Here is a 27,365-nt window from a genome sequence, read left to right as displayed (position 1 = left end):
ACCCACATCCAGCAGTGCTCAGGGCTTACTCCTGGCTCTGAGCTCAGTGATCACTCCTGGCTGGGTTCAGGGAACCATATGAGGTGCTGGGATAGAACCTGTACCTGGGTCAGCTGAGTGTAAGACAAATATCCTATCTGATGTATTGTCTCTCCATCCCCACATGCACTCTTGCTAGTGGCCTCGCACAGTTCGAGCACAGGGATGCCCCTCAACCACGAAACCAGCCTTTAAGCCAGCGGGTGTTTTTTATATATTTGTTTCCAGGACAAACAATGCTGCATTTCTACACATTTTCCAGTGGGCAGAGCTGCATGAGCATCCTTGGGCATAAAGCTCTGTGCACATGATGGAACTCCGGGCACAAGCTTTAAAGCACCTGTTTCAGACTCCCAGAACCAAGCCGGTGTTTGGAGGAGGCAGGGTAGCTGAGGACGAAGGCACAGCCTCTCCTCAGCAGTGGGCAAGTTCCTCTGGCAGAGGGGTCCTCAAGGCCTTTCTGTATTGTCATTACTCAGGAACCATTTGTTGTATTGTAAGATCAATGAAAACTATAGATACCACTGAAATGAGCGAACAAACTGGAAAAAAGGAAATAAAAGAGCCAGGTCAAATACTAGAGGAGCTTATTCCCTGAACCACACCACATCTTCCCTCCATGCGGTAGTTTTCTGGGACTCCATTAGGCATTTAGGAGGTTGGAAAAATGATGGTGTCTCAAAGCCAGGAAGACAAGGTGTCAGCATCCAGGATGGTGTCCAGGGCACTGGGTAGAATCCCCCAAGACAGAACTGGGAACTGGGCTGGCAGGACATCCCATAAGAGCTCTAGGAGTGGCCCATCTCACAAATGGACCATAGGTGGCGCTGTGCGCTGTGGCTGCTGAAGTTTGGGACTGAGACCTTGGAAAACTGAGGACTCTAGGAGAGAGAATGCAAGGAGAGAGAGAGAGAGAGAGAGGGAGAGAGAGACAAAGAGAGAGTGACAGAGACAGACAGAGACAGACAGACAGAGAAAGAGAGAGAGACACAGACAGAGAGAGGAAATCATTTTAGGGTTCACTCATTTGAGCGTTCGTTAATTCTTGAGAGAGAATCGTTTGAGGGTTCATTCATTATTTCCACAAACAGTTCCTGAGTTCCTGAGGTCCACTTGGTGCCTGTTGCTGTGGTGGATTGAGCAGCTTCGTGGACAATGTTGTGCTGCCCGTGAAAGGTGAGTGAGTCCCACAGTAATGGGCCCATGCTTGAGTGAATTTTGGCACACCTGAGGTAGCCTGAAAAGGCAATGAGGAATCTGACGGCACATGATGTGATGGACATTCTGGTTTGGTCCTGGTACATCCAGTGAGATTAGGAGGCCCCAAGTGAATGAGGGAAAGAGAAGATGGAGCCTCCAGGGTCAAGAGAACATCATATAAAAAGGCTAGGGTTAGTGTAGATGGGGCTTATTCGAGGATGTGTAGAGAGAATCAGAGACCAACTAGAGAGGAGAGTAAGTTGGGGTGGAGGAGAGGACCAAAGAAAAAGGACCGAGAAGGTGCCCATGACCTCTTACTCACGCCTGAGATTCAATCTTTGTTCAAAGAGTGTGGACAGAAGTCAAAGTGTATAATGGGGCTCAGAGTCATTGGGGGTCTCAAGTATGGAAGTGGATGGAGAGAAATTCAAAGGGTGAGTGGGGGCCTGTATTCAGCAACCACTGAGTGGCTTTGGCTGAATAGTGACCGTAGGAAGGGAGGGAAGGAAGAGTGCCAGGAAAAACTGATAAACGGGGTCCATGAGTAAGATGACCTCCCCACTTCTGCCCTCCCTGCCCCCCCACCCACATACACACACTGCTGACCTCCAGATTTTGGCTCTGTGATAACAGGGACCATAACTTAGAGTGAATCTTGGAAGATGACCCCAGTTTGAGGAAGAAGATCATGAGTTTGATATTGGACATGTGTTTTTATTGTCCTGGGGTCTCCCATGGGTATGTATGAGGGGCCAGTGGTGCTCAGCGGAGCTTGGGAGACTCTGCGGTGCCATGAATGGTGCCCAGGGCCCTGTACATACCATGCTGCACCCCAGATCTCTGAGCTCTCTCCAGCCCCAGGTTGAACTTCTTTGTAGGGACAAGTGTGCTCTCTTCTGGGGTTTGTTCCCTCAGGCACTTGCACACTTTCAGAAGAGTTGTGAAGAGAAGCTCAAGGCCTGGTGTCAGCCTGCCACCTGTGCTTTCCTGTCTGCTTGCAGAATTGGCGTGTTCTGCTCCGCACTCTCCTTTGGAAAGCACAGAGGGCAGGTCCCATCTGCTTCCAGGGTCATCCAGAGGTCAGACCCCTTTTGTTCCCATTCTTGTGACTCGGTGGGTATAGAGATGTGATTCTGCAGAACTGTGTTTGCTCAGCTGACCCAGGTTCTCCCCCAGGATGGGTCAACTCCATGGACTGGACGTGGGCTATATTTCAGAATGTAGGAATAAAGCTTCCAGTCTAAGCTTCATTTCCAACCAGCTTCTTTTTTTCCCCTCATCCTTTCATTAAGCTGCTTATTTTCATCTGCAAATTGATGACTTCATTTGCTTCAGAATGGAATTGAGGATTTTGACCTAACATACATCTTAGTGCAGAGGTGAAATAGACTTAAAGCTTGGAGAAGAGGTCTGGAGCAGAGAGCAATTGATTGGGCTACAAAATGATCAAAGAGGAGAAAGAAGCTCCCAGAGTCAGTCTCGAGAAGTTGCAGCATTGGTTGAGGGTTATTGTGTCGAGCAAACTCAGCAGGAAGAATAGATGGGAAGCCAGAAGGAGTCAGTCAGTGAAACCTGCAGAAGGGGGCTTCAAAGCAAGCCATGGCAGTGAGACCGGAGGCAGTGCGAGGGTCACAGGGATCGCTGATGTCAAGAGCTCTCTGGAGAAGTGTGTGTGAGGTGGACAGATGCCTGTCATTCCTTCTGGTTGCCCAGTCACTGTCCCACCTCTCCATGTTTGGGGGTACTGCATGACTCTGGATCTAGCTGAGAAGCAGAGCCTGCCCCTAGCATTTATGATGGCGTTTCCGGATACCCCTGCTGGCCATGAGCTGGCATGAGAACAGGAATGCTCTGGATACTTGCCAGTCAGAAGAGTCTCTTGAAATTAGGAATTGGGGGAAGGAAGGAGGAAGGCCCTGGAGGAATGTTTTCTGAGAGCAACGATGACTGTGAGAGAAGGTGCCTGGGACCGTGGCCTGGGGCGGTGGGAGGAGGGGGGCACGGGGTCTGCGACAGTGAGGTGAGCAGGGCTTGTGGAGGCACCAAAAGAAAGTCCAGTGGTGTTAGGATGATCAGAGAAGCAAATCCAAGATGGTCTCCCAATCTTCCTGGCATTTTCGTAAGTCAACCGAATATTTATCTGTCTAGCTATCACCCCTCCCAAATCTCCCTCCCTTCTTAGCTACCTAATTATCTACATAGTTGCCTACCTATATATGTCATTTTAAACATTGGTTTTATGGGATTTGGAGTGATAGTATAGTGGGTAGGGCACCAGCCCTGAGATTTTAGCAGCCTCTCCTTACTCATCTTTCCCAAGGACTGGAGGTTCTTTCAGGATCAGGGGAATGAGACCTATTGTTACTGTTTTTGGCATATCAAATATGCTATGGGTAGCTTGCCAGGCTCTGCCGTGTGGGCAGGATACTCTTGGTAGCTTGCTGGGTTCTCTGAGAGGTATGTATATATCTGTTACTGCATTTTGGATATGAATATGCCATGGGGAGCTTGCCAGACTCTCTCAAGTGAGTAATAGACTCTCGGTAGCTTGTCAGATTCTCCAAGAAGGAGAACTGGGCTATTAGCTTCTGGGAGCTTGGTTTTATAGTTTCTGGATGTTGACTGTTGATGGGATTACACGGCGCTGGGGGCAGTCTCTGGGTGTGACTGCCTAGCTACTGGAAAATGGGGGATCTGGGTGGAAGAGGCCCAGTCCCGATCCGAGCAGCCTTGGAGATCTCGGCCCCTAGTACCGCACACCTGGGTTCCTCCGTTGGCTCCCCCATGTGTGAGGCTCATCCAAGCGTGTGAAGAGTGGCCCTGAGCATGGCCGTGGCTGGGTTCCGGAGGTCCTCAACTGTCAAGGCTCTGCTGAGAGCTGCGGGGAGGGAAAAGCAACCTGTCCCCTCCAAGGGGCCCCAGTGAAGCACAATGAATGAAAATAATAACAAAGAAGCTCAACTAGCACCAAACAGCTCAGTAAATACTCTGAGTAAATACTAATTACTTTAGTAACACCAATGTGAGATACCAATGTGAGATACATGTTGCAAGCAATATAAAGTAAATAATTTTGTGCCTGTTAATTGGACATGCTGGTGGGGGTGGATAGGAAACTGGTGAGGGAAGGTCACCCTTGGTGGTGGAAAGTTGGAACATTGAATACCTGGAACAACGTATTGTGAACAATTTTGTAAACATGGTGTTTTTATAAATTTTAAAGAAATGAACTTGAGGTACAGTTTAATGAGTTGTGCCTTTAGAGCTACTTTTTGTTTTGGTTTGGCTTTTTGGCCCTGGGGGCCATCAGGACTAGGGAGGTCAAACAGTGCCAGGGTCCTTGTGTATGTGAGATATGTGCCCCTGACTCTTAAGCATTTACTAGCCAAGGAATAGAAAATTTCTATCACTGAAAAATGTTCCATTGTGTGCCTCTGTGACATTTGTTCCTCCTACCCTGGCCCAATGGAACCATTTATTGATTTCTGTCTGTGGATCAGATATATTGTTCTAGAATCTTATGTAAATTTTTATTAGCATTTTTGTGCCTGGGAGGTCTGTAGTTGGCCAAGGGGCTGAACATATGCAAAAGTCCTGATTCAATCCCCAGCATCACAGGACACCCTGAATACTGGGTGTGGAGTCCAAACCCATAACCTCTCCCAAAATTTATTTATTTATCCATTTATTTAGGTTCTTGAGACATACCCTGCAGTGCTCAGGACTTACTTCTGGCTTTGTACTCAGAGATCTCTCTTGGTGGTGCTCAGAGATGGAATGCTAGGGATCAAACCTGGGTCATCCACATGCTAGGCAATTGCCCTACCCGCTATATTATAGCTCAGATCCAAAATTTATTTTTGTGTCTGGGTTCTTCAGCTTGATACTTTTTGCCTTTATCCAGGTCAGCCTGTATGAATAGCTGGGAGTACTATTGTTTGTGCTCTCCCCAACATGCCACCACGCTCTGCTCAGCTGTGGTGGAGATTTATGCTGTAGCCAGTCTGGGGCTCTGATGAATGAGACTGTTTTGAACACTTGTGTACTCTTTTTTTTTTGGACATATGTTTCAATGTCCTTTTAATGAGTTCCATTTTTGCTTAAGTCAGTAAGAGCTGGCTTCTGTTATTTGTCGTTACGAAATCTGATGGCAGCAGAAAGGGAGAAGGAAAATTAGCTAGCAGATGGAAGGGGGTGTTGGTTTAGAGAGAAGACTTCTTTAAGTTGCAAACACTTAAGATTTTTGAAAAAACAAAAGATTTTAAAGATGCAAGACTGACATGGGCTCAAACACTGATACGCAAAAACTGATTCCGAGGGAGCTATGAAGAGAAAGAAAGTGAACTGCAAAGGTCGGGTGGGAGGCTCTGGAACTCTGGTGGCCAGAATGACTTGGATGGGGGTGGAGCAAGGAGGACTCAGGAGAGGACAGGGGTGGGTGGGCTTTTAGGAATGGAAGCTGGAAGCTGAGGGGGGCTGTCATCTGAGGACAAGGCCACACACCAAGAGTGAGGGAGGAGACAGAACTTGTCATAGAGACTGTGACATTTGAGGGATGTCAACCAGCCCCAATGTGGGCTTTTTCCTCTGGTGCTGAGGTGCTTGAGGAGCAACCTGGAGGATGAACTAAGTAAATGGAAGATTTTCTGAGAAGTTAGGTGGTGGCCAACTGAAAGTCCGTGGCCTACCCATGGGATCTAACACAGCACTGTGTATGTGGCAAGTTAAATATTTGCTGAATGGATGACTGGTTTGAGAAGGCATGAGAAATTAAAGCTTAGTGTTGGTCTGATGCAACCATTTCACTGTAGAGAGGGAAAACCTGAGAAACAGAGAGAAGGGACGTGGCCACAGTTACACTGGACACTGAGGGCAGAGATGGGATTTGATCCCATTTCTTTGGGGCCATTCATCTCAAAAAGACCAGTGAGTGCTCTCTTTGCACTGGCTGGGAGAAAGGAGGAAAGGCCTTTGATCTGATCCTTTCTCTGCCACTGGCTCACTCACTGTTTGACTTTGGGAAAGTCTTCAAGATTCTCAAAAGCATGATTTGCTCCAACTTCTAGATGTGTGTACTGAGTCTAGAGTTAAATGGACACCAAAGAACACGGTGTTGGGAGAAGCCAAATAGGGGATTCATACATTCCTTTCTTTAGATGTGTGGGCAACAGGTGAGGGAAAATGTTGCACAAAGTCTTCACTCCCTTAAAATATGATCATACAGCCACATTCTCTGTCATGTACTTTTGAGTTGCATTTATTTATTCTTGGTGTTGTTAAATACACAGAACATAAAATGGAAATACTTTCCATTTTAAAGTCTCCTCTTCAGTGGCATTAAGTGAGTCATGTTGGATACAGTCATCACTACCCTCCATCTCCAGAACCATGTCTTGCAAAACTTTAGTATCCACAAAGCAGTAACTAAACTGCTGCCACTCACCATTCTATTTTGTGTTCCCATGAATGAGGTTGCTTTATGCAGGTAGAATCGGTTATTTGTCCTTTTATAAATGATTAACTTAACATACAAAATGTTCTTGAGGCTCATTCATTCTGTAGCCTGGTCCAGGATGTGCTCCCTTTTTAAGGCCTAATAACATTCCATCTGTCTGGGCTTTATTGGAGTATGATTCAGCTGGGACAGTTCTCAATAATGTTGTTTGCTGGATACCCATCAAGCAGCTGATTTCGATTTTAGAGGTACATCCCTAGAGGAGGATAGCTACATCCCTATAGTTGCTGGAGCATATGGTAGTGTTATTTTTCTTTTTTACCCCCCTTGTGAGGAACAGTCACACCGTTTTCCATAGTGGCTGCATCATTTTCACATGCTCATCAGTAGTAGTACAGAGTTCCAATTTCTTTACATCCTGGTAACACTTTCATTTTGTTTTGTTTTGGGGCCATACCTGGTAGGACTTAGGATTTATTCCTGGCTCTTCACTCAGGGATCATTCCTGACATGCTCAGGGATCATATAGGATGCTGGAGATTGAACCAGGATCAGTCATGTGCAATGCAAACACCCTATCTGTTGTACTATTGCTCTAGCCCCAACACTCTTTATTTTTCATTTAAAAAGTGAAGCCATCTTAATGCTCATGAAGTTGTGGTCCATTGTATCTTTCATAATGATTTGCATTTCTTGAATGATTAGTCATGCTAAGCATCATCTTTTCATGAATATCTTCTTTGGAAAATTGTCTTTTCCAGTTTTCAAGTTCTTTGTCTACTTTTAAAAAAACAAATCAGGCACTGTGATTTACAAAGCTGTTGAGTTTCAGGAATTCCATGTTCCAATTCCAACCCCATCACCAGTGTCAGCATCCCTCTACCAATGAGCCAAGATTCTTTCCCACTCCCTAGCTTACCTCCTTAGTTAATTCATATTTTAAAATGTTAACTTATTAAAGTTGGGGTAAAATGCTTACACTGGCAGTACTTCTGATAGTTTTGATTTTGCCTCATTTACAAACCACAGAAAGATCCAAGACACTTCACTGATGCCCTTATGCTGTCACCAGCTAACTTCACTCCACCTTCCTTCTTCCTAATCCAGGGAAATCTCATTTCTATTTTCCAGCATCAAGATTTTGCCATCTCTTGTTATTATTATTTGATCTCATTCTCTAGTCATCTTTAAACAAGTTGTTTTGTTGTTAAGTTGTAGAAGTTCTTTCTCTGTTTTCAATAGTAATGCCTCATTAGATAGGATTTGTGAACACCTTCTATTCCCTGGGCTGCCTTTTCAATCAGTTGATTGTGTCCTTTGATGCACAGTTTAAATTTTATGCAATTCAATTTACATTTTTTTCTGTTGCCTGTGCTCTTGACAGCATATTTATGAACACATTACCTAGTTCAATGTCATGAAGCCACTCCTCTATGTTTTCTTTTAAAAGTTTTTTGTTTTGTGTTGTTTTATTTGGAAGACCACACCCGCCAGTGTTCAGGACTTGCTTCTGGTTCTGTGCTCAGGGATCACTCCTGGTGGTGCTCAGGGAACTATATGCAGTGCTGGGGATCTACCTGGCATTGACAATGTTCGAGGAAAATACCTTAACTTCTCTGCTATCATTCTGGCTCTCTTCTAAGAGTTTTATACTTTAGTTCTTATGTTCAGTTATGAGTTAACTTTTGTACATGGTCAGTGTAAGGGCCCAGCTTCATTCTTTGCAGGTAAATAAGAAAATTTCCCAATACCATCATCAGTCAAGGTGAATTTGACTTTTTACCTTATTGAACTGGAGCGATAGCACGGAGGATAGGGTGTTTGCTTTGCACGTGGCCAAGCCGGGTTCTATTCCTCCATCCCTCTCTGAAAGCCCGGCAAACTACTGAGAGTATCCTGCCTACACGGCAGAGCCTGGCAAGCTGCTGTAGCATATTCAATATGCCAAAAACTGTAACAAGTCTCACAATGGAGACGTTACTGGTGCCCACTTGAGCAAATCGATGAATAATGGGACGGCAGTGCTACAGTGTTTGTATGAAAACACAGATATTGCTGATTTGGCATTTAAAGTTTTGTTTCCATTTTGCTCAATGTATAGGGTGAGGTCTGTGAAAACATATTAGTCTGTGAAGTGCTTGAGGTAGTTTTCAACCATACATGGTTTTTTGGTGATGCCTGAATCCACGGGGCAAATACTTGGCTGTGTGAGCAGGGGCAGAGTCGGGAGGGAGGCTGGTTCACCCCAGCCCTCCACAGCGCTCATCATTGAGAATGTGGTGCTCTCCAATGATGTGATGCAAATCTAAACATACAACTGGTGTCTTTAACCCATAAGCATCCCTTGGGGTCATTTGTGATTAACTCAGAGCTGACTCTGAAAGACAATTGCTCTTTGGCAAACTTGGATGACGCTTTGCCAGTGCTTTTGATCTTAGGGTCAAGTAGATTTTTTGAAACCCTTAGTGGCTTGGAGGAGTAGCACTGTGGGTGGAAAGGTACTACTGCCTGGGGAAAGAATCAGAGAAGAGAGAGAAGCTGCAGTGAAGGAGAGAGGGTATAAATGAAGGCTGTGGAGGTGGGAGAGAAAGTAGGGATCTAGTGGGAGTGAAGGGGCCAGGCTTGAGAAGAAAGAGGGTCTCACATTAGTTGGGACAGGAAGACACCAGATGGAAACAGACCACTTGTTTGTTACGTCTATCTGGGGCAGAGCAGGAAGTTGAGGAAATTCCAATTAAAGTCCCAAAGAAGTGGGAGGCACAGACTGCCCCTTGAAGTGAGGACCATGGTGTGAGATGAACAGTTGTGAAGTGAGAGGGTTGCCCAGGGGCCAGTGTAGAGCAGGGGTGGGTCGGGTTCTGAGTGGTTTGCATCTTTCTCTCTGCTACACTGACTTTATCTTCCAGGAATGATTAGTCTTCATGTTCAGCTCTTGCTCTGCCTCCTCCTAGAAGCCACCCCTGATTCTTCTGATGCAGGTATTCTGTTCTCTGGCATGGAGGAGTCCCTTTTGAGTACTCCAGAAGCTCTTTATTATTTTCTCCTCTTTTAGGACCTTCCCTAGAGCTGGTAGGTATCTATTAGCTTTGTATCTCTGGACACAGATATGGGCCTGCTGTGGGCTTTGGAAATTGGCTGGGTACATGCCTTCGGCAAACTGCCTCTTCCTCCAGGGAGACATTAGCAGAACTGCTCACCTCCCTGGGGCCCTGCCTCCTTCTCTCCTGCCTCATCTCTCCTGGGTCTGACCCAGGGCAGCCCTGGTTTCTTCTAGATCCTGACAGTTTATCTGGGTTTTTCCCTTTCTTTTTATTTTTTTAATTTATTTATTGTTTGGTCTGTGGGCCACACCTAGCAGTGCTCACAGTTTACTCCCAGCTCTGCATTCAGGGATCACTCTGAGCCACTGTGGCCCAGAAGTGCGAACAGGTGCTTCGTGGCGCGAATGTGCAAGGTGCTATGTGGCGGGACCAGGCTTCATGCTCTAACTAATGTTGCTACAGGTAACCAGGAGGCACAATGGAAAGTGCTCTAGGGGGAAAGAGAACATTCTGGGTCTACGGAGTGCTCATAGCATCCCAGGGTTTCCTGGCTCTGAACTTCAACTGCAGAGCACAGAGCTCGGCCAGAAACCAGAAGCCATGGTCCTGGCCAGGGAACTTTGCGGTGATGGAGCCCCTGGCAGGCTGGGCTCTGAGCTGGGAGCTTCACTTGTGGTGACTCTGTGCAGGCCAGCACAGGCCTGCCTCTGAGGGCCAGCTTGGGGCAAAGGGTGGCGAGGGCTGGGCAGAAACCTGAGGCCCATGGAGGCAGGGGGAGGGCTGGGATGGGAGAGGGATACCGGGGACATTGGTGGTGGAAAATGTGCACTGATGGAGGAATGGGTGTTCAATCATTGTATGACTGAAACTCAAACATAAAAGCTTTGTAACTGTATCTCACCATGATTCAATAATTGGAAAAAAAAAAAAGAAAGAAAACCTGAGGCCCACTAGAGAGGGAGTTTTGAGTACATTCCTGATGAAACCTGAGAGTGGAGCCTCGGTGCAGGAGTGAGGGTGGTTTGGGGGCCCCGGCTCCGTGCTCTGCTTGTAGCATCACAGTGTAATCTCCCCAAGGTTCCAGTCGCAGGCCTTCTTATCCTCATTCACATTCAGGGACCTAAGTCCCAGGGGCCCATCAGGCTTCAGAACTGGGACAAGGGCCTGGTGGTATGAAAAGCGGAGAACTTCAGGCCCCAAACAATTGGGGGCTTAACCTCTGGATAAGGGGAACTAAAATAAATGATTTGGCATCTTTGAGGCCTGATTCTCATGTTGCAGAGGTCTGGGGAAGATCCCTCATCTCTCCGAACATCCAAGCGAGTTCCACAAAACCGGGCTGGCCGGCTGCACAGACAGTGGATCCTGGTGCCCTGCATAGGACACAGGGAAAACCAGGGCCTACTGGAGGCCCATGGATATTTGATGCTGGCCATTTCCAGGTGGGAGATTAGCCCGAGTGCCAAGTTTACTGAGCAAGATCTTACTTTGTGTCAAAAAGACGCTGTTTACAAGGGTCTCATCTGGAGAGTCTTTGATCAAATGTCTCTCTTGGTAGTGGGGTCTGTGAAGTGTTTTGAGCCCTGAGACCTGTATTCTCCTGGTCTACGCAGCCTAGATATAGCCTCATGATAGTAGGTGTAGAGTTCTAGGAAAGAGGAATAATGTAGACTCTGGTTTGAGAACATTTGAGCCCTCATCCAGAATGAAACTTACACAAAGCGTAGAACTGAGTAACGTCATCATGCTCATATTTAAGGGTTCTGAGGCACCATGATGAATGAATTCAGAGGTGGGCTTCTTAAGTGCTTTCCTGACTGTGGGGAAGTATGATTTTCAGGGAAGCCAGGGGCAGAAGCTTCATCAAGGTCTGGTTTGGATTGTTTTCCACCTTGTCCTGCCTGATGTTGTTTGTGTCGCCAAGTCCACTGGCCTAGTTTTCAAATGAAGCCCGCAGATCAGTCCAGTTGGATTTAGTGGTGTATGAAAAGGAAATAACTTTAATATTTTCCCCAGTCACTCCTTTCAATGGTTTCTCTGCTCTCTCTGCATCCCCAGATGACCTCTTGAATAGCTTCAATAGCTTTCCACCACCATCAGATATTAGCAGTCTCCATTTTGTGTGTTAAAGACTTTGATCTGGGACAGAGAGATAGCTCAATGGGCTGGATATGCTTTGTATTCAGGGGGTCCAGCTTCAACCCCTGGCACCAGCAGAAGTGAGCCTTCCCTCCCACCCAGGTGGATGCTGCTTTCGGTTCCTGTAAGGTGGGGAGATTAATAAAGGAAAGGATAATCTCTGCATCTTTTGTGTGACAAATACCTCAATGTTGGTCTTTCTTTGGCATGGGGCTCTTTCCAACCCAGATTCCCTGAAAAATTCTTCTCTGAGAGCCCACTCATCATTGCCTATCCTGGAGATCCTCTGGCCTCAGTCTTACCCGCAGATTGGCTGGTTGGGGAAGGGTGGTATCTGGGGTGCTTAGCCAGTTCTTCTCTCAGTTATTCCTACAGTACTATCATGGCTTCTTCCTTCTAAATTGTCTTTAGCTTTAGCTGTGAAGTCTCAGCAGACACTAGGAAGTGTTCCAAGCAACATCCTGTTATACGAGATGAGAGTCCCTTTGTTTCAAATGCTCCGCTTTTCATTCTAGGTACACACAGTGTGAAGGTTCTGGAGTTTAACATTGGCTAGATGGCCATGGGAAAACCATGTACATGTTCAGAACCTCAGTTTTCAGATCGATAAGGCAGGGACAATGACCTTCACTCTCAAGAGTATTATAAAGACTAATCAGCTCTTTCTACACAGCGCACAGCAAGTTGACAGAAATAGAGGCAACTCTGGGGGCACTTGGAGGCATCCTTGCTTCCTCCAATTCAGCAGAAGTTTCCCCCTTCTTCTCTGGCAGGGACAGCTTCCTTCTGCCACAGGCCTGGCCCTGGTGGCTTTCTCACTGATGGTAATGTTTAGTATACATAGAGTATCTGCATCTTCCTTAAACCTCATAATAATCCCACGTGATAGACAATATTATCGTTCCCATGTTAACAGGCATCAAAAGGCTTTGAGGCCCAGAGATTCTGAGTATCTTGCACAAGGTCAGAGTCAGATAATTTGTAAATACTAGAAGTAGGATTTCACCCAGGTCCATCTGATTTCAAACCCACTGCAAGATCTTACTGGTCATTTGCCACCTCACCACTCCACCCCTAGCCCCAGCTGCTCTTTATCCTAGCTCTTTTATCCCTAGGCCCAGAACACAGCTGGCTCTCCCTTTGAGCGAAGTCACTTCCTGTTTGGTGTGCACCCTGAAAAAGCATCCCCCGGTAGTCAGTAGGTTGATACTTCCTGTGTTCCACAATAACAAATCCCTATAGCTGCAACTTAGAAGTGATAGTGACCCCATGTACTTCCTGCCTACTTCTACTTAAGTTACTTTAAAGCAGCAGTTTCCTGAAAAATGGCGTCCAGTTAACGCTGACTCAGCATCTACCTGGTATTTTCTGATCTCAAGTCTAGAATCTATGTTGAAAAATAAGATGTAAACAGATTGCCAAGAGGTTTATGGAAGACACTGAGAAAGGGACCAGGGGCTTAGAACTGCAAGAAGTCAAAGGTGGGCCGAGTCTGATGGCTGGGTGGGCAAGGAGTGGGGTCAGATTCAGTGATCTCAGGAAATTCTGCAGCTGGCGCTGAGCCTTGAAGACCAGGTACAATTTGGATCAGTGGAGATGAGGAAGATGTATGTGGGATGTATGCAGGAAAGAGCAAGAAGAGGCGGGATCCCAGCCTGGATGCTGCAAAGTTTCTTGCTCAGAAGCCTCTCTTTTACAACCCAGAGCCTCTTGTGGCCTGCTTCGGGGATTTTTATGACCTGTCTGTCCATCTGCTTGCAGTCAGCCTCGCCTTCACTTTGAAATGCAAAGGAGACAAAGCTGAAAGGGAAGTGCTACTTTGGAGACCGGGTAGGCGCAGGGAGCCTCCTCCTGGAGCATAAACCCACAGCAAGCAAAGCGCCTCTTGGCCTCGGTCAATATCCCTGTGAGGCCAGGGTCCGAGTGCTTGAAGGGGTGGTGGGTGATTTGTGAGAACTTCTAACATGGGTTTGAGCTGGGGCCCTGTGCGTCCCCAGCAAGTGGCCCCTGAGGCTGACCTGGCCTGGCCTGGAGACTCGCACCCTTGTGACAGACCTTTATGCCTGGTCCAGGTCTGGTCAGCCTGTGTTTGTTTCTTTCCTGCTCTGGCAGGCGGGCCTGTGCTGGCTCGGAGGCTCGGCCACCGGGCTGGCCCTACTACCGCCTCTGCATTCTTCAGAAGCCTCCGGAACCCGCAGAGACCAGTTTTTTTCCATCTTCTCCAGGGAAAGACTTGTAGTCACAGTCATTGATTCCATCCAAAATACAGTCTGAACTTCTGAGTCAGGCTTCAGACCCCCCAACTTCAGCCCCTTGCCCCGCAAGACCACCTCCGAGTTAGCCCACGTTCCCTGGCCCATGCCTTTCCTAACGTGTGTCTGAGGCTTCCTTGCTGTCAGCCACACCCCCACCAGAGGTCAGACCTCCTCTCTGTGGGAAGTCAGCTCCCGGTGGGTCAGCGGGAGCTGACCCACCCTGCTCGCACCCTACTCTCCCCTTGCGTTTTCTCCGCCTCCTCCCCTTGAGCCTGTCCTGTGTGGTACCATGGGTTCTAGGCTCCTGGACTCTGCTCAGTGCTGCTGGAGAGCTGTGGACAAGTTGCTGGGGCTGCTCCCTGGGACCCTGGGGAAGCCAAAACACTTGGATCAGGCCCTGAACCCAACCTGGGGGGTAGCGGCAGGTGGGGGAAGGCAGCAGCAAGCAGGGAGCTTTAGAATTGAACCCACAGCAAATTAACTTTCTAGAGAGTGGGCTTTGTGGGGGCCGAGGTAAGAGGTGGGGCTGTGTTGTGGAAGCTGGCTCCTATGGGTACTGCTATAGCCTAGAAAGTAAATGCTCGGGCCCCGCATCCCCCAGCCAGGGAAAGACAAGACTCATGACTCCTATGGAGTGGGACTCAGCAGGGCCCAGAGAAAGTCCTGAGTGCAGGCCTGCTGCTCTGGATGGGTCACAGCTCTCATCCCTGGCTGGGGAAAACCAGGCAGAAATGATCAGGGGCACAGATGAACTTCTGGGGTCTCGGTAGCAGCCTCGGGGTTAGGACACGTGCGGGTTCTCAAACACCGCGGGTCACGGCAGTGCCCTGATCTCGCCCCATTCCATCCCCAAACCGCAAGCACTTACAGTGCCCCTTTCTTTAGTGAAGGGAAAGTCCTGTATAGCACCCAGGCATGTGATTAAAAATTGATTTCATGCCTGAAATCACGGTTTCTAACGCGTCACTCTGTCATGTGGGGCGACTGTGTGTTGCTGCCCGCCTCTTGCTCCTCTCTGAGAAACCTCCGTGAAGCCTGAGCCAAGGACCACAAAGGGGCCCAGGCGCCTCAGACTCACAAGCAGATGGATTCAGGGAGGGGCAGGGACTGCAGAGTTGGGCATGAGACCAAGTTCCTTCTCTCTGGATGGATGTGAACACGGCATTCCTGGGAGATGCAGGAATGAAAGACACGCGCACTCGGACCTTTGTGTCTGCATAGATGGTTCCAGGCTGGGGTGGGTGAGTGCATGGGCTTTTCTCCCCAGTGAATGTTTGTCAAGACAGGCACACCGGCAACAGGAGGGAAAGTGCCCTTTTATTGATTTAGTTTTTGTTTTTGTGTTTGCTTTTGATCCACACCTTGTGATACTCTGGACTTCTCCTCGCTCTGAGTTCAGGGATCACTCTTGGACGGCTCGGGAGACTAAAGAAGATGTCGAGATCAAACCAGGGTCGGATGCATGGAAGGCAAGTTCCTTATCCACTGTACTATCTCTCCAGCTGCAGTGCATTTAGTTTTTAAGGGTGATCAGATAGAAGAAAATGAGTGCCCTGGGCTGGAGGCAGAGACAGCACCCCCTGGGGCTTCTGAAGAGGGTAAAGTGGTCGGGAGGAGGGTATCTACTGTGGCTTCTGCAGGAAGGTGGGATTGAACAATGTCTGGGAGAAGAAGAACAATCTCAGGTAAAAATATGGAGCCCGGGACTTGACTCTGCCCCTTCTACTGCATCCTTTGGTTCCACGCTGCTTTCTTCGTTGGGGCCACTTTCCAGGCCTGCCTGAACAACCCCCTCTTTTTCTCCGCTGGCCTCCTGGTTGCATTGCCCCCGTGGAAGACCCCTGGAGGGGACTATGGGAGGGACATTGGGAGCTAATACTACAGTCAGGAAATGGGGTGCTGTCAGGGAAGTATGAGGCTAGAAAGGACAAAGGGAAGTGAAGAGAACTGGCTGGGAGCTAGGAAGAGGGTCCGGGGTAAGGAAAAAGGGAAGGAGGGGAGAGGTAATGAAAGCACATCTTATATGCCTGAGTTTAGGGAAACCGTCACTGGCCCTGCTAAGACCCAGAGCTTGTCTGCTCACTCCTATGGCTGCCAGACCTGGGGGAGCAGAGAAGACTGAGTTTCCTAGCTGGGTGCACAGAGCTCAGCCTGGTATAGATGCTCAATTGTTATTGGTTGAATTAAATGAACTTTTAATTACATATTCATTTATTTAGTTGGGTTTGGGCCACACAGTCATTTATCTGTTTTAGGTTTGGGCAGACTCAGAGCATTGCCAGAAGTGTGTACTCAGAGATCTCTACTCAGGGGTCACTTCGGGCAGTGGGAAGGGGAGGGGGGGAGCATATATGGTGCAGGGAATCAACCGGGTTGGCTATAAGGAAGGAAAGCACCATTCTCACTGTACTGTCTCTCCAGCCCCATGAATGAACTTTTTAAAGACAAGCCTACACATGCTGAAGGGCTGATCCCCTGCAGGACCTGGTTGGGGGAGAAGGTTTCTGAAGTGAACAGGATTCTGGCCCCGTACCCTGTATCCAGGTGAGCCGCCCTGGCTGAGGGCAGAAGAGGCACCTGGAGTTCAAGAACTGACACTTGGCTCCTCTTGGTGCTCCCTTTATCTGCTCCAGGAGGTTCCTGGGTGCAAAGGTGAGTGAGTTTACTCTTCAGCTCCTTTGAGCCACCTGTTAGGAGCCCGATTCACTGCCCAAGCAGCACTGCCCCCTAGTGGCAGCTTCCAGATAACAGGAGCAACCCTCCAAGTCCAAACTTCTTTTGGGGGCAGCTTTGGAGTCTGGCCTTGGGGTGTGGCTTGGGTGGGCAGTCCCAGAGGGGAGGAGGAGGGAGAAGTCTGTGTCCCAGTGCTGTCAGTCACTTCCGGTCGTGCCTCTGCTCTCCCTTCGTCACATTCATTGCCACCGCTGCCACAAAAGACTTCGAGGGTTCAGGTCTACAAACACTGGAGCTCCCCCCATCCCCCACAGTCTGCTGAGGGGGAAACTGAGGCGGAGCAGAAGGCAAAATGTGGGCATCAGGCTTTTCCACAGCACTCACTTTGCTGACTTGGCCACAGCTCACAGTCCCTTGCACCTGACGCGCCCACCTCCTCTGCAGAGACAGAGTCAGGACACTAGGGACACACTCAGTTCCCTGGGACCAGGGGTCCATCCATCTCCCTGGTCCCTGCAGTTCGGACTCTGGACATCTCAAGCCCAGACTCCAAAGGGTACAAGCAATCTTGGGGAACCAGCCCCCACTCCTCTGCCCGCCTCTGCCCGCTCAGCGGGGGACGTCCATGCAATGCGGATCCATTCAGTGTCCTCATGCAGGGGTCTCGCCATGCATGCACTTGGCTCCCCTTGCGCAACCCAGGGAGCCCAGGACTTGACTCTGCCCCTCTTACTGCGTCCTTTGGTTCCATGCTGCTTTCTTCATAGGGGCCACCTTCCAGGCCTGCCTGAACCCTGTCTTTCTCCCCGCTGGCCTCCTGGTTATGTTGCCCCCTGTGGAAGCCCCCTGGGAGTGCACAGGTGCTGGCTGCAGCCTGGAGCACTCCCACAATCTCGCTGCCTGTGATGCTCCCTGCAGGGGCGGCAGGAACTGCTTGACACACGGGGGACTCATGTAGGACTTCCCTCCCAGGTGCTCTCAAACCTCACTGCAGCTCTGTGCTGCGATTTGTATCCCCATCACAGAGATGAAGAAAATGAGGTTTCGAGAAGCACAGGACTCCTGGGCCCGACCCGACCCAGGCCTCATGGCACCTGCAGTGAGCCTGGGAGTCAGGGAGGAGGATGAAGGCTGGAGGACTCTCCCAGCAGGTGGGGTCAGCCAGGCCCTAGAAGGAATCTGGGATCCCCTGGGAGGAACCTTAGGTCCCCATCTCCTGGGTCTTGCCCGACTTGTCCCCTTAGTCCAGGCCCAGCCTTTGACTTTCCCTGAGACCAGGTCAGCTGCAGGCACTGGCCATGCTGGGCCATTACCTTGCCGGGTTCTTTTCTCCTCATCCCAGTCTCTTCAGAAGGTTCAAAGAAGCCTCCAGTCTGGGGCCGCTCTCCAGAGACCTGGGGTCGAGCTTGGCCCCACTGGGTCGGATGAGCTGAGAGCAGATGAAGCGCCCCTTTTCTCCTGGCCTGGTGCCTCTCAGGACCCAGGAGGGGGAGCTGGGCACCAGGTGGGGTTGGCAGACACTCTGACACTCCTGTTCTCGTGCTGTCACCGAGAGCAGTGTCAGGGCCCAAAGGGGCCCCGTAACCGCTCAGTCACCCATTCTGAGGTGCCACTATGTTGGAAACTGTTCCGGGGAAGCTTCTGTCCAGAGATCCCCATATGGAGGAGCAGGGCCCCTGAGGAAGGACGAGGGTTCACTCTCCTGCTGGGTTCCAGGACGGCAGGAGCCTCCTTTCCTGAGAGGAGCTGGTGTGTGAGGAGCTGGGGACCCAGGGTCACAGCTGCTGGTGTTCACTCCACACACGGCGAGTGAGGGGACAAAAGTGTCCAGAGTCCTGAGCATGGGAAAAGCTTATGAGCTTATATGTGTGTGTGTGTGTGTGTGTGTGTGTGTGTGTGTGTGTGTGGACACCTCCCTCTCCACCTCACAGGACAGAGCTCAAGTGATGGCGTGGTTTGGCTGAGCCAAAGTTAAGGAAAGAGACTTGGAAATTGGCAATTCAGCTTTCAATCCTGACCCCAGCACTTATAGGCTGTGATTGTGGCCAGATTGTGGCCAGGTTCTTTACCTCTCTGTGCCTCAGTTCCGTCATCAGTGAGAGGGTGGTTGTATGAATCAAGTCTGAAGACCTGGGAATGCTCACCGCCTTGTCTGATGTGTGACAAAATGCCCAACAGCTGCTCCCGTGCAGCCACACCAACCACAATGCTGCATCATATGGAGTGGGCCCTCACGTGCAGTCCTCAACGCCATCCTGGAATCTCTCAGCAGGAGCCTCCAGCACCTGCCGACCACTGCCAAGAATACTGGAGGAGGAATCAGGGCAGGTTCCCTGGAGCACATTCCAGTGAGACCGGGCTGTGTGGGATGCATAGGAGTTCAACAGAGCAATGTGTGAGCAGTATGGAGGAGAGATGGGAAGGAAGGAGAAAGGGAGGAGGCCCAAGGCAGGCAGGAGCTGGGCGCTCTGCATGCTGGGAGAGGGCTTGGCCCTCTGGCAAGTTCATGCTGGAGAAGTGAGCAGGGCCAGAGAGTGCCCAAGACCCTGACTTTGTCCTGGGAATGGGGGTGGGGGGGCTAGAAGCAGTGGAGTCATGGGGGCATGCTTGCGGTTTCTAACTCAGGCTGCAGAGTGGAGGGCGGGCACAGAGCTGTAGGGGCACTGTGGTTCCGACCAAGGTGAGGCTAGCCTGGATTGGGAGGCGCCAGGGGCAGGAGAGGGAGAAGGATTAATAAGGAAAATCCCACTGGCCCAGGCAAGTGAGGGAGTCAGAGGCAGAGTGTCCTGAGCGAGCGGGACCCCCAGGTTCCAGCCCTCCAGCTCAGGGGAGCAACTCCTTTTCTGCAGCAGCGGAAAGTTTGTCTGGCTGTGGGGACGTGCGCTCCAGCCCCAGCCACTGAACCCACCCACAGCTCCCTCCAACCACCTGCCCCAGTGTTGCCCGCAAGCAGGGCCCCTCCAGTTCTTGTGCCCCTTATCCCCAGAGGTTCCCTGTGGGAAGGGGCAGGTGGGGGGAGGTGATCAGCACAGAGACACACTTCTGTTGGATTCATAATATCTTTATTAATATATTATGCTACAAAAATATTTTTGGCAAAATAACATTAATAGCATCTTTCTTTGTCTTCCATTATATTCTTAAAGAACTCTTCAAGGGTATTCACAGAGATAGGGGAGGGTGCAAACAGCAACACGGCCCCAACCCTCAAACCCCCCAGGATCTGTGTCAGACAGAGCGTGCGGGCGGACCAGGCGGCCAACAGGGCAGAGGCTCTGGCTGCCCCCTTTCTGGGCTAGTGTCCCCTTAGCTAAGAGCCAGCCCCTGTCACCCCAGTTCCCAGTGGTCCAAGCTCTGACAGCCCCCCCTAGAACCATCTTGGACACAGTCCACTGAAAACCTACTTCCCTAGCAGGGGGGTCTGAGGGGGCTTTAAGCAGCCACGTGGTGAGTGGCTTTTCCTGCCACCAGTTCCCAATCCCACTGCAGTGTGTGGGCTGGGCAGGAAAGCCAGCTCTGGATCTGGGATGGGGACACCTCCAAGATCACCCCCAGAACAACCCAGGCAGGAAACCAAGGGTCCATTTCACAGATGAGGAAATGAAAGCTCAGAGGGAGGTGGGACGGCCCAAGACTGCCCAGCAAGGTGAAGGGGTACCCAGAGCCTCTTAAGGAAGGAAGAGTCCACATGGGGGAAGGGAGAGGGGGGTAATGGATGGGGGGATCCTGAGAGGCCTGGACTCGACTGCATCCCATGGATTCTCTGCTCTCTCCCCTGGCCTAGGCCAGGACACTGGGGTCCAGCCCAGCCCTCCCCACTGCCCAGGAGTTGCTCTGGCTCCAGACAGCAGGGTTCTTGCCCGCTCATGTCAGGCCTGGCTGGGCTGTGAGAGAAGGTGTGTGTGTGTGTCGGGGGGGGGGGGTGCACAGGGGATGCGGCTGGACGGATTCCACAACTCTACCAGTTTAGACACTCAGTGTGTGACACTTTTTGGCTGCTTAGAAATTTTGGAGAAAGAACAATGTTCAAGGAATCTAGGCATTGTAGAGGCAGGAGGGACCCTTGGTGTCCTCTACTCCAGGCCCATGCCAAAATTCCAGCTCTGACAGCCCCCCCAGATGCTACATCTCTAGCCAGCAGCTTCATGCCCCTGCTCACACCTCCGCTGCTGGCCAGCTCACCACCTGCAGGCACCTGCCCATTCTCTGCCTGATTTTGCAAGATGGTTCCAATGACAGGGCAACAGAAGTAATATCTTCCTTCCTTCCTTCCTTCCTTCCTTCCTTCCTTCCTTCCTTCCTTCCTTCCTTCCTTCCTTCCTTCCTTCCTTCCTTCCTTCCTTCCTTCCTTCCTTCCTTCCTTCCTTCCTTCTTCCCTCCCTCCCTCCCTCCCTCCCTCCCTCCCTCCCTCCCTCCCTCCCTCCCTCCCTCTCTCCCTCCCTCCCTCCTGCCTTCCCTACTTTCTTCCACTTCCCTTTCCACACATCTCTGAGCACAATTTTCATAGATGAGAATGTAAAGATGCATTCACATAACCCCAGCTAGGGAGCACTTGGTTCCCTAGGGGAGCAGATGCTATTAGATTGACTACTGGTTTTTAGAAAGCATAAAGGAACCACAGGAGGCTACCTGGAGCAGATGCTATCTGGATTGATGCTCAGAGTATGAGATTATGGGGAGAAAGATGGAAGTTTCTAGACTGGGCATGTGTCAAAGAGCTTGTCCTGGAAAGAGCTGGCCTGACTCAGTACACCAGGCTCAAAGTGGGAGAGCTGAGAAAGGTGATTTTCACCCCATGGTCCTGGAAACTATCCCTGGCTCTAGTTCTCAGCCACAGAATCCCACAGATACTGCGACCGATCCCCAGAGAATGGCTTCTGGCCTTCGGGGTATTTTCCACAAACTTTCCTTTGGGAAAAGGATTTGTCTCTTGGGCCTATTTGAAGAGATATAGGGCTGGAGACTGGGCAGTGCCCCTGGCCAGCTGAAGCAGGACATAGCAGAATCCTGGGGGCAGGAAAGCCACTTACGGCATCGCAGTAGGAAGGCAAGGTTGGCTGGTTCAGCTTCTGTGTTTCCTCCACTCTGGACTTGGGGCTCAGGCTGTGAGCCCCGTCCCCTGCTGGGCACACAGTTGACGGCCCCTGTCCCAGCTTTACCTGGCTGGCTAACTGGTCCAGAAAGCCTTCGAGCATTCTGTCTGTGTTCCTGAGAGCTTGGGGCCCAGGGTCACCATGAACCACTGCCTAGGCAGGGCAGGTCTCTTAGCCTGTTGGCTCTCATCCTGCGTCCTCCTGCTGGCCTCTGGGCCAAATGTGAAAGCCCGATTCTCCAAAACAACAGAAGCAGGGGGAGAGCATTTTGTGAGGTTAAGCACAAAGAACACGCTGGGAAACGTCAGCAGCGGCAGGCAGATTATTCCCAAGGGCGTGAGGGGCTGCTGACGGAATGGGGGCTCCCTGACCAGGACAGGAGCTATGCGCCTCTTCCATGCAGATGTGCCATATGTGTCTGTGCCCTGGGCTTCTGGTGAACCAAAGCTAGCAAGCTCAGTTCTCTACAACTCTGGCTGACGGGTGGACCCAGTGGTCAACACACTCAGGCTGCGCCTGTCTGACTTCCCTGGGCCTTCGCTGTTCCATATGCAATTGGAGAGTTAGGATTTCCCCAATGCACCCAGGGGCAGGATTCCAGGAAGATGAGGCCTTGGACAAGAATACCTTCCCAGTTCCTTCTGGGCATCTAGCATAGGGCTGCTTGTTCTAGCTCGACGATGAGTTCGTTCCTCTAGGCCAGGAAAGGCAGCTAGATCCAGCCCCAACAGAGCCTGGCATGGCCTGGGCTACATAATCACACACTGAGTTAATTTACCTCCTTGGCTCCAAGCCTGGCACAGATCTGGGCACGCGGTCAGGTGCCCGGGCTGTTTACCCAAACGCTTCATCTTTAATTAACCTCAAGCTGCATCTCAATACATCTCATGCCACACTCGGCCCCAAACAGAGGGAAATCTGGCCAGTGTGCTTCTAATTCCTTTACACTTATCTCATCCCAATAAGGCTCTGTACCAGCTGCCTGATGGCCAGCAGGCTCTCACAGCCCGCTTTCAAGTCAAGCTAAGCCCCTTCCCGCTCGGAAAAAGGAAGTCACTTTTCTGCCAAGGGTAAATGGACGCCAGACTTGACTGAGGTCAAGTTCAGTTTACTGCCTGGTGCCCACAGGGCTGGCTGGACCCTCTGAAACAGAATTCAGGGCTCGTGCCAGGATTCAAGTTCAAACCCATCCATCCTGAGTTGAGCTAAAGAGAGCTCAGCTGCCCGCCGAGATGCCCCTAGGTCTTCTGACCATCAAACAAACAGCCCAGATTCTACCATCTCAACTCAGAAACAGTCACCATGCTGGGCTCAATGACACTGGGGTCCAGTCAGTCACCACCAGGCTTGCCAGGGAAACCTGGGAAACAATGAAGTAGGAGTTCTGGCACTCCATGGGGCCAGCAGACCTGACCAGCTGTGCTGCCTTGGGGAAACGCTTTCCCTCTCCAAGGCCTTATTATTGCATTTACTGCTATTAACTGTCAAGTGTTGGCTCCTTGCTGTTCAGGCTCATGACGAGTCACCAGACCTGTAGGGTTTCGCTTGGGAGTGGACCAACCTGGTCCTCTGCCTGCTCGGCCTTGGGCCTTGGGGGTAGAGAAGCTTGTTACTCCAGGTCTCTACTTGGCTGCCACCTCTCTCGCCTATTCCCATAACATCCCCTGCTCAAGCCTCTGATTTGGCAGGGGTATAACAAGTTGAGGGGTGGACATAGGGTTCCTCCCATTGCCAAGGCCCTGTACAACATAAGGCCCTGGCAAATGGGATCTCGGTGGGAGAAGTAGCTGTGTCCTCCCTTGGCTGAACAGTTTGGCGTGGGGGTGTGGGGGGACAGTTGTGGTCTAAGTCATGCTAATAGTACTGTTTCCTGGCTGGGTGACCATGGGCAAGTCTCTTTCCCTCTCAAAGGGGCTCTGATTCTTCATCTGTGAAATGGGAACACACAGTGGTAGAGAGGGCAGCTCTGAGACACTGTATCACAAACAAGGCCCTGACCTGAGCTGGCCCTTCTCCTTCCATTCCCACCCCGTCCAGCTCACCAGACCTCAATGGCTTCTCCTGGAACCCAAGCTGGACCTGTAGCACAGGACAGAGTTTATGACTCACGTCCAGATTCCTCACCTTCCACCATGACCTTGGCCACCTCCTTTCTCTTTCAGGATCCCAGTTCACCCATCTGACATGTGAGATTGGAGAACTACTTCCCTCCCTTAGCGTCTTCCCTGCCCCAGGCCTTTGGTAGAAGCCCTTCCTGATTGCTCTGGACACTCAGGGATGCTCAGGGCTTCCCAATAGCAGCATTCTCATCCCCAGAGTCTCTCCCCAGTCCCAGGATGCACACGGCGAGGGAAGGACTGGAGCATTCATCTCTCTGGCTCCCATGTCCAGCTTCACAGAAGTGAAGCCTCCCTCTGAAGGCCCCACCATGCAGAGAAGTCAAACCTGGATTCCAGAAGCTTCTGCTGACCCAGGAGCAAACTCACTCCAAGCCAGTCTTCCCGAGGCCTTGGATGTCCTGACAACCTGGGTTCATCCCCTGGGGTGGCACTGGGGCTCATTTAAGGAGTTAATCACATAGGCCACATGAAAATAGTTTTATCGGTAGAATAAATACATTTTTCTCTTTTAATATGGACATATTTTACAAAAGAGCCCCATAGCACTATGGGAAATAAAGATCCTTCTACAAAAAAGAAGATGTATCTCAGGTACATAAAGCTCTAGTGTTCTAACGGATCCCGTCTGGACTGCCGTGAGGTGTCAGGTTCCCCTGGAGGTGGCGGCAGGAGCAGTGGGGTGTGGCTGTAGACCCTCCCCCACAGTTTCTCTGGCTTCTCTCCCCACCCGAGGCCTTGGTCACGAGGGCCCGAGAGTACGCAGCAGAAGGCTGGCGGCGCAGGCATGGACGAGGCCCAGGGCGGGCTGGGCGCCCTGTGCGGAGCTGTCGGTGGGCCCCCGCCCTTCCTGCTGTGGGAGCTGGTCCGGGAGCTGTAAGGGGGGCTCGGCGGTCCCAGGGCTGTGTGTGGGCTGCAGTGGCAGCGGGGGCGGCGAGCCGGTGGTGCTGGTAGGAGAAAACACAGGACACTTGGAGTGACCACTCCGGTGTGAGGACATTTGGGGTGAGCAGTCTGGAAGAAGGGCACTTGGGGAGAGCACTCCAGAGCAAGGGCACCTGGGGCGAGCACTCCAGAGTGAGGGCACGTGGGGTGAGCACTCCACAGCTCACTCACTTGGGTGAGCACTCTGGAGCAAGGGCACGTGGGGTGAGCACTCTGAAGTGAGGGCACGTGGGGTGAATACTCCGGAGCGTCGTCCTGGCCCAGGCTTCCTGGTGCCCACAGGCTTCCTTGGAGCTAGTGTTTTCCTATCAAGTGAAGGAAGCAGACCCAGACTAGGGACCGAAGCCTGAGTCACACAGGCACCTCTGTACTACCGACCCTTAGAAGGAAAAGGACGAGCTCCTGGCAGGAAGAGGGTGGTAGATCTGGGAGCCCCCCGGGGTAAGCAGCCCCCTCAGCGAGGTAGGCGGGTGCATGTTCCCAGCCCCGGCGGAGACGCACAGGAGCTCAGTGGAACACACCAGGCCCCGTCTGCCACTGCATCCACGGAGCACACCCGGGCCCTCGAACAAACCTTCGATGGGCTTCACACACTCACCCTCTTTTCTGCCAGATAATCAAACAGGCCGAGAGAAGCTCAAGGTGGCCAGAGGACATTGGGGGCCAGTCCCGCAGGCCTTCCTTTGCAAAGCCCCAGGAATTTCAGGGACTCTGGCCTCTGTCATGAGCCCGTGAAAAGGAACCCAGCTTGGGCACCATGGGGTGACACTGCTGGTGTGAGAAGGCTGGAAGAAAGCGGGGCGCGAGGGCGACAGAGAGGTCAGTCCAAGAGGCCAAGCACAGAACAGACAATGACAAGCAAAGGCCAGTTGTGGGGCAAGGTGAGGGTGGGTATGCGGATTGGGGGAGATGGCCAATGATTAGGGAGAAAGGGCAAGACAAGGGCCTGGTCAAGAGAGGAACACAGGACAAAGAGAGGCCAAAGGGAAGCCACGGAGCAGGGTGGGGGACAGGCTCCGGGGTGAAGAAGGGGCTGCCCACCCTCTGCGCCCCCAATTCTATGGTCCACATGGCTCTGTGCAGCCCGGGGCATGGGAGACACAGTGTGGTCAGAGAAGGGCAAGGATGGGAGAGGAAGCTGGGGTGTAGGGGATACAGAGGAACCCCACTCAGTGCAGGGCCAGGAAGCACCGGAAAGAGGGGCAACACCCATAGCCAGCCTTGATGCCGGGGTTCTAGTGCCTTCATACTCAAGGGCTCCCTCTGGAGCTCAGGTCTGTGCCAACAACCCAACGCACTTGAACTCTAAATCTCACATTAACACCATGGGGGATAGATCTCTGAAGAAACTGAGGCACAGAGGGGCTCAGATGGGCTCTGGTGATCACCTCCCCATGGCCCAGAGCACCTCTCTTGCAGCCTGGATCAGCCCCACCCAGGCAGTGGGCTGGGGGGCTGGGTCCCCGAGCTCAGCATCGCCTCCACTGAACTGGGACCAGCATCCAAAGATACTCAGTACCAGAAGGGGTCCTACCTCCCAGGCCCCCTCGGTCCTTTGCTGCTGGTCCAGGTGGACCATAAGAATCCATCGTTGTCTCTCCCTCTGCCTCCACTGCCCCATCTCTAGAGACTTCCTCTGGAATCTGTCTTAGGTGAGTGGGAAGACGTGGTGAGGGATGTGGAGGGGGCACATGCCCCAGCTGCCTCCCACGTCCCTTCTACCCATGAAGTATTGCCATGTGCTTCCACCAGCCCTGTCTTTCCCCAGCCTGGACCGGCCACAGCTGCCCTCCGTGTCTGCCCACTCCCTACCTCCGCCCCACATAATGTCCACTGCTTGCTCACCGCACAGCTTTCTCTCAAAGCTGTCCTCACCCAGAGGCCTCGGGCGTATCCTCCATACCCCGGTGCCCCCCCGGGAGAGGTGAGGCTCCCGACAAACCACATCCCTGTCCCGATGATGAGGACTGCTTGTCCCAGGTCCCTCTCTGTTAGTGGAGGCAGGAGCAGGTTCCTGCCGCTCGCCCGCTGAAGGTGGGCTCTGGTGGCACTATTTTTCGCAGCAGTTGTGCCCAACTTTCCCCTAAATAACAGAGTCCATCTCTCTAGCACGCGCCGCTATGCCGCAGACATAGTGCCAGACGCTCAGCTGTGATGGGCGTCAGATTATTATTCCTGTTTCCAAGCCAAGGAAACAGAGCTGCAGGAGGGCAGGACGTGGACGTGTTCGGGGCAGTCTGGCCTCTGAGCAGAGCTGTATCCCTGAAGAGCAGAAGGGGCCCAGTGGGAGGAAGCAGGGGAGGAAGACTGGCGCCCTGCTGAGGTCCCCGGGGGTTGCCTGTGCTCAGTGGGGTCACAGACTCAGCCCTGCTGCTACTATTTTTTTTTTTTTGCTAATGAAAGGAAAA

At 51.5% G+C, this 27,365-nt stretch overlaps 1 protein-coding gene across 1 annotated transcript in view; it reads right to left on the bottom strand.

Moving 5' to 3' along the window:
- Positions 1-21,277: 21,277 nt before the first annotated feature.
- Positions 21,278-27,365, bottom strand: part of TRABD2B (TraB domain containing 2B) — a 183,820-nt gene continuing 177,732 nt past the window's right edge. The window contains exon 7 of the mRNA XM_004620513.2: positions 21,278-24,959. Within this exon, the coding sequence (XP_004620570.2) occupies positions 24,755-24,959 (205 nt within the window). The 3' untranslated portion in view covers positions 21,278-24,754. The remainder of the gene's footprint in view (positions 24,960-27,365) is intronic.

This window comes from Sorex araneus, chromosome 5, assembly GCF_027595985.1.
Source record: "Sorex araneus isolate mSorAra2 chromosome 5, mSorAra2.pri, whole genome shotgun sequence".
In the NCBI taxonomy this organism is placed as follows: Eukaryota; Metazoa; Chordata; class Mammalia; order Eulipotyphla; family Soricidae; genus Sorex; species Sorex araneus.
The sequence above is the reverse complement of the archived record's forward strand: the minus strand, read 5'-3'. Positions and strand labels throughout refer to the sequence as shown.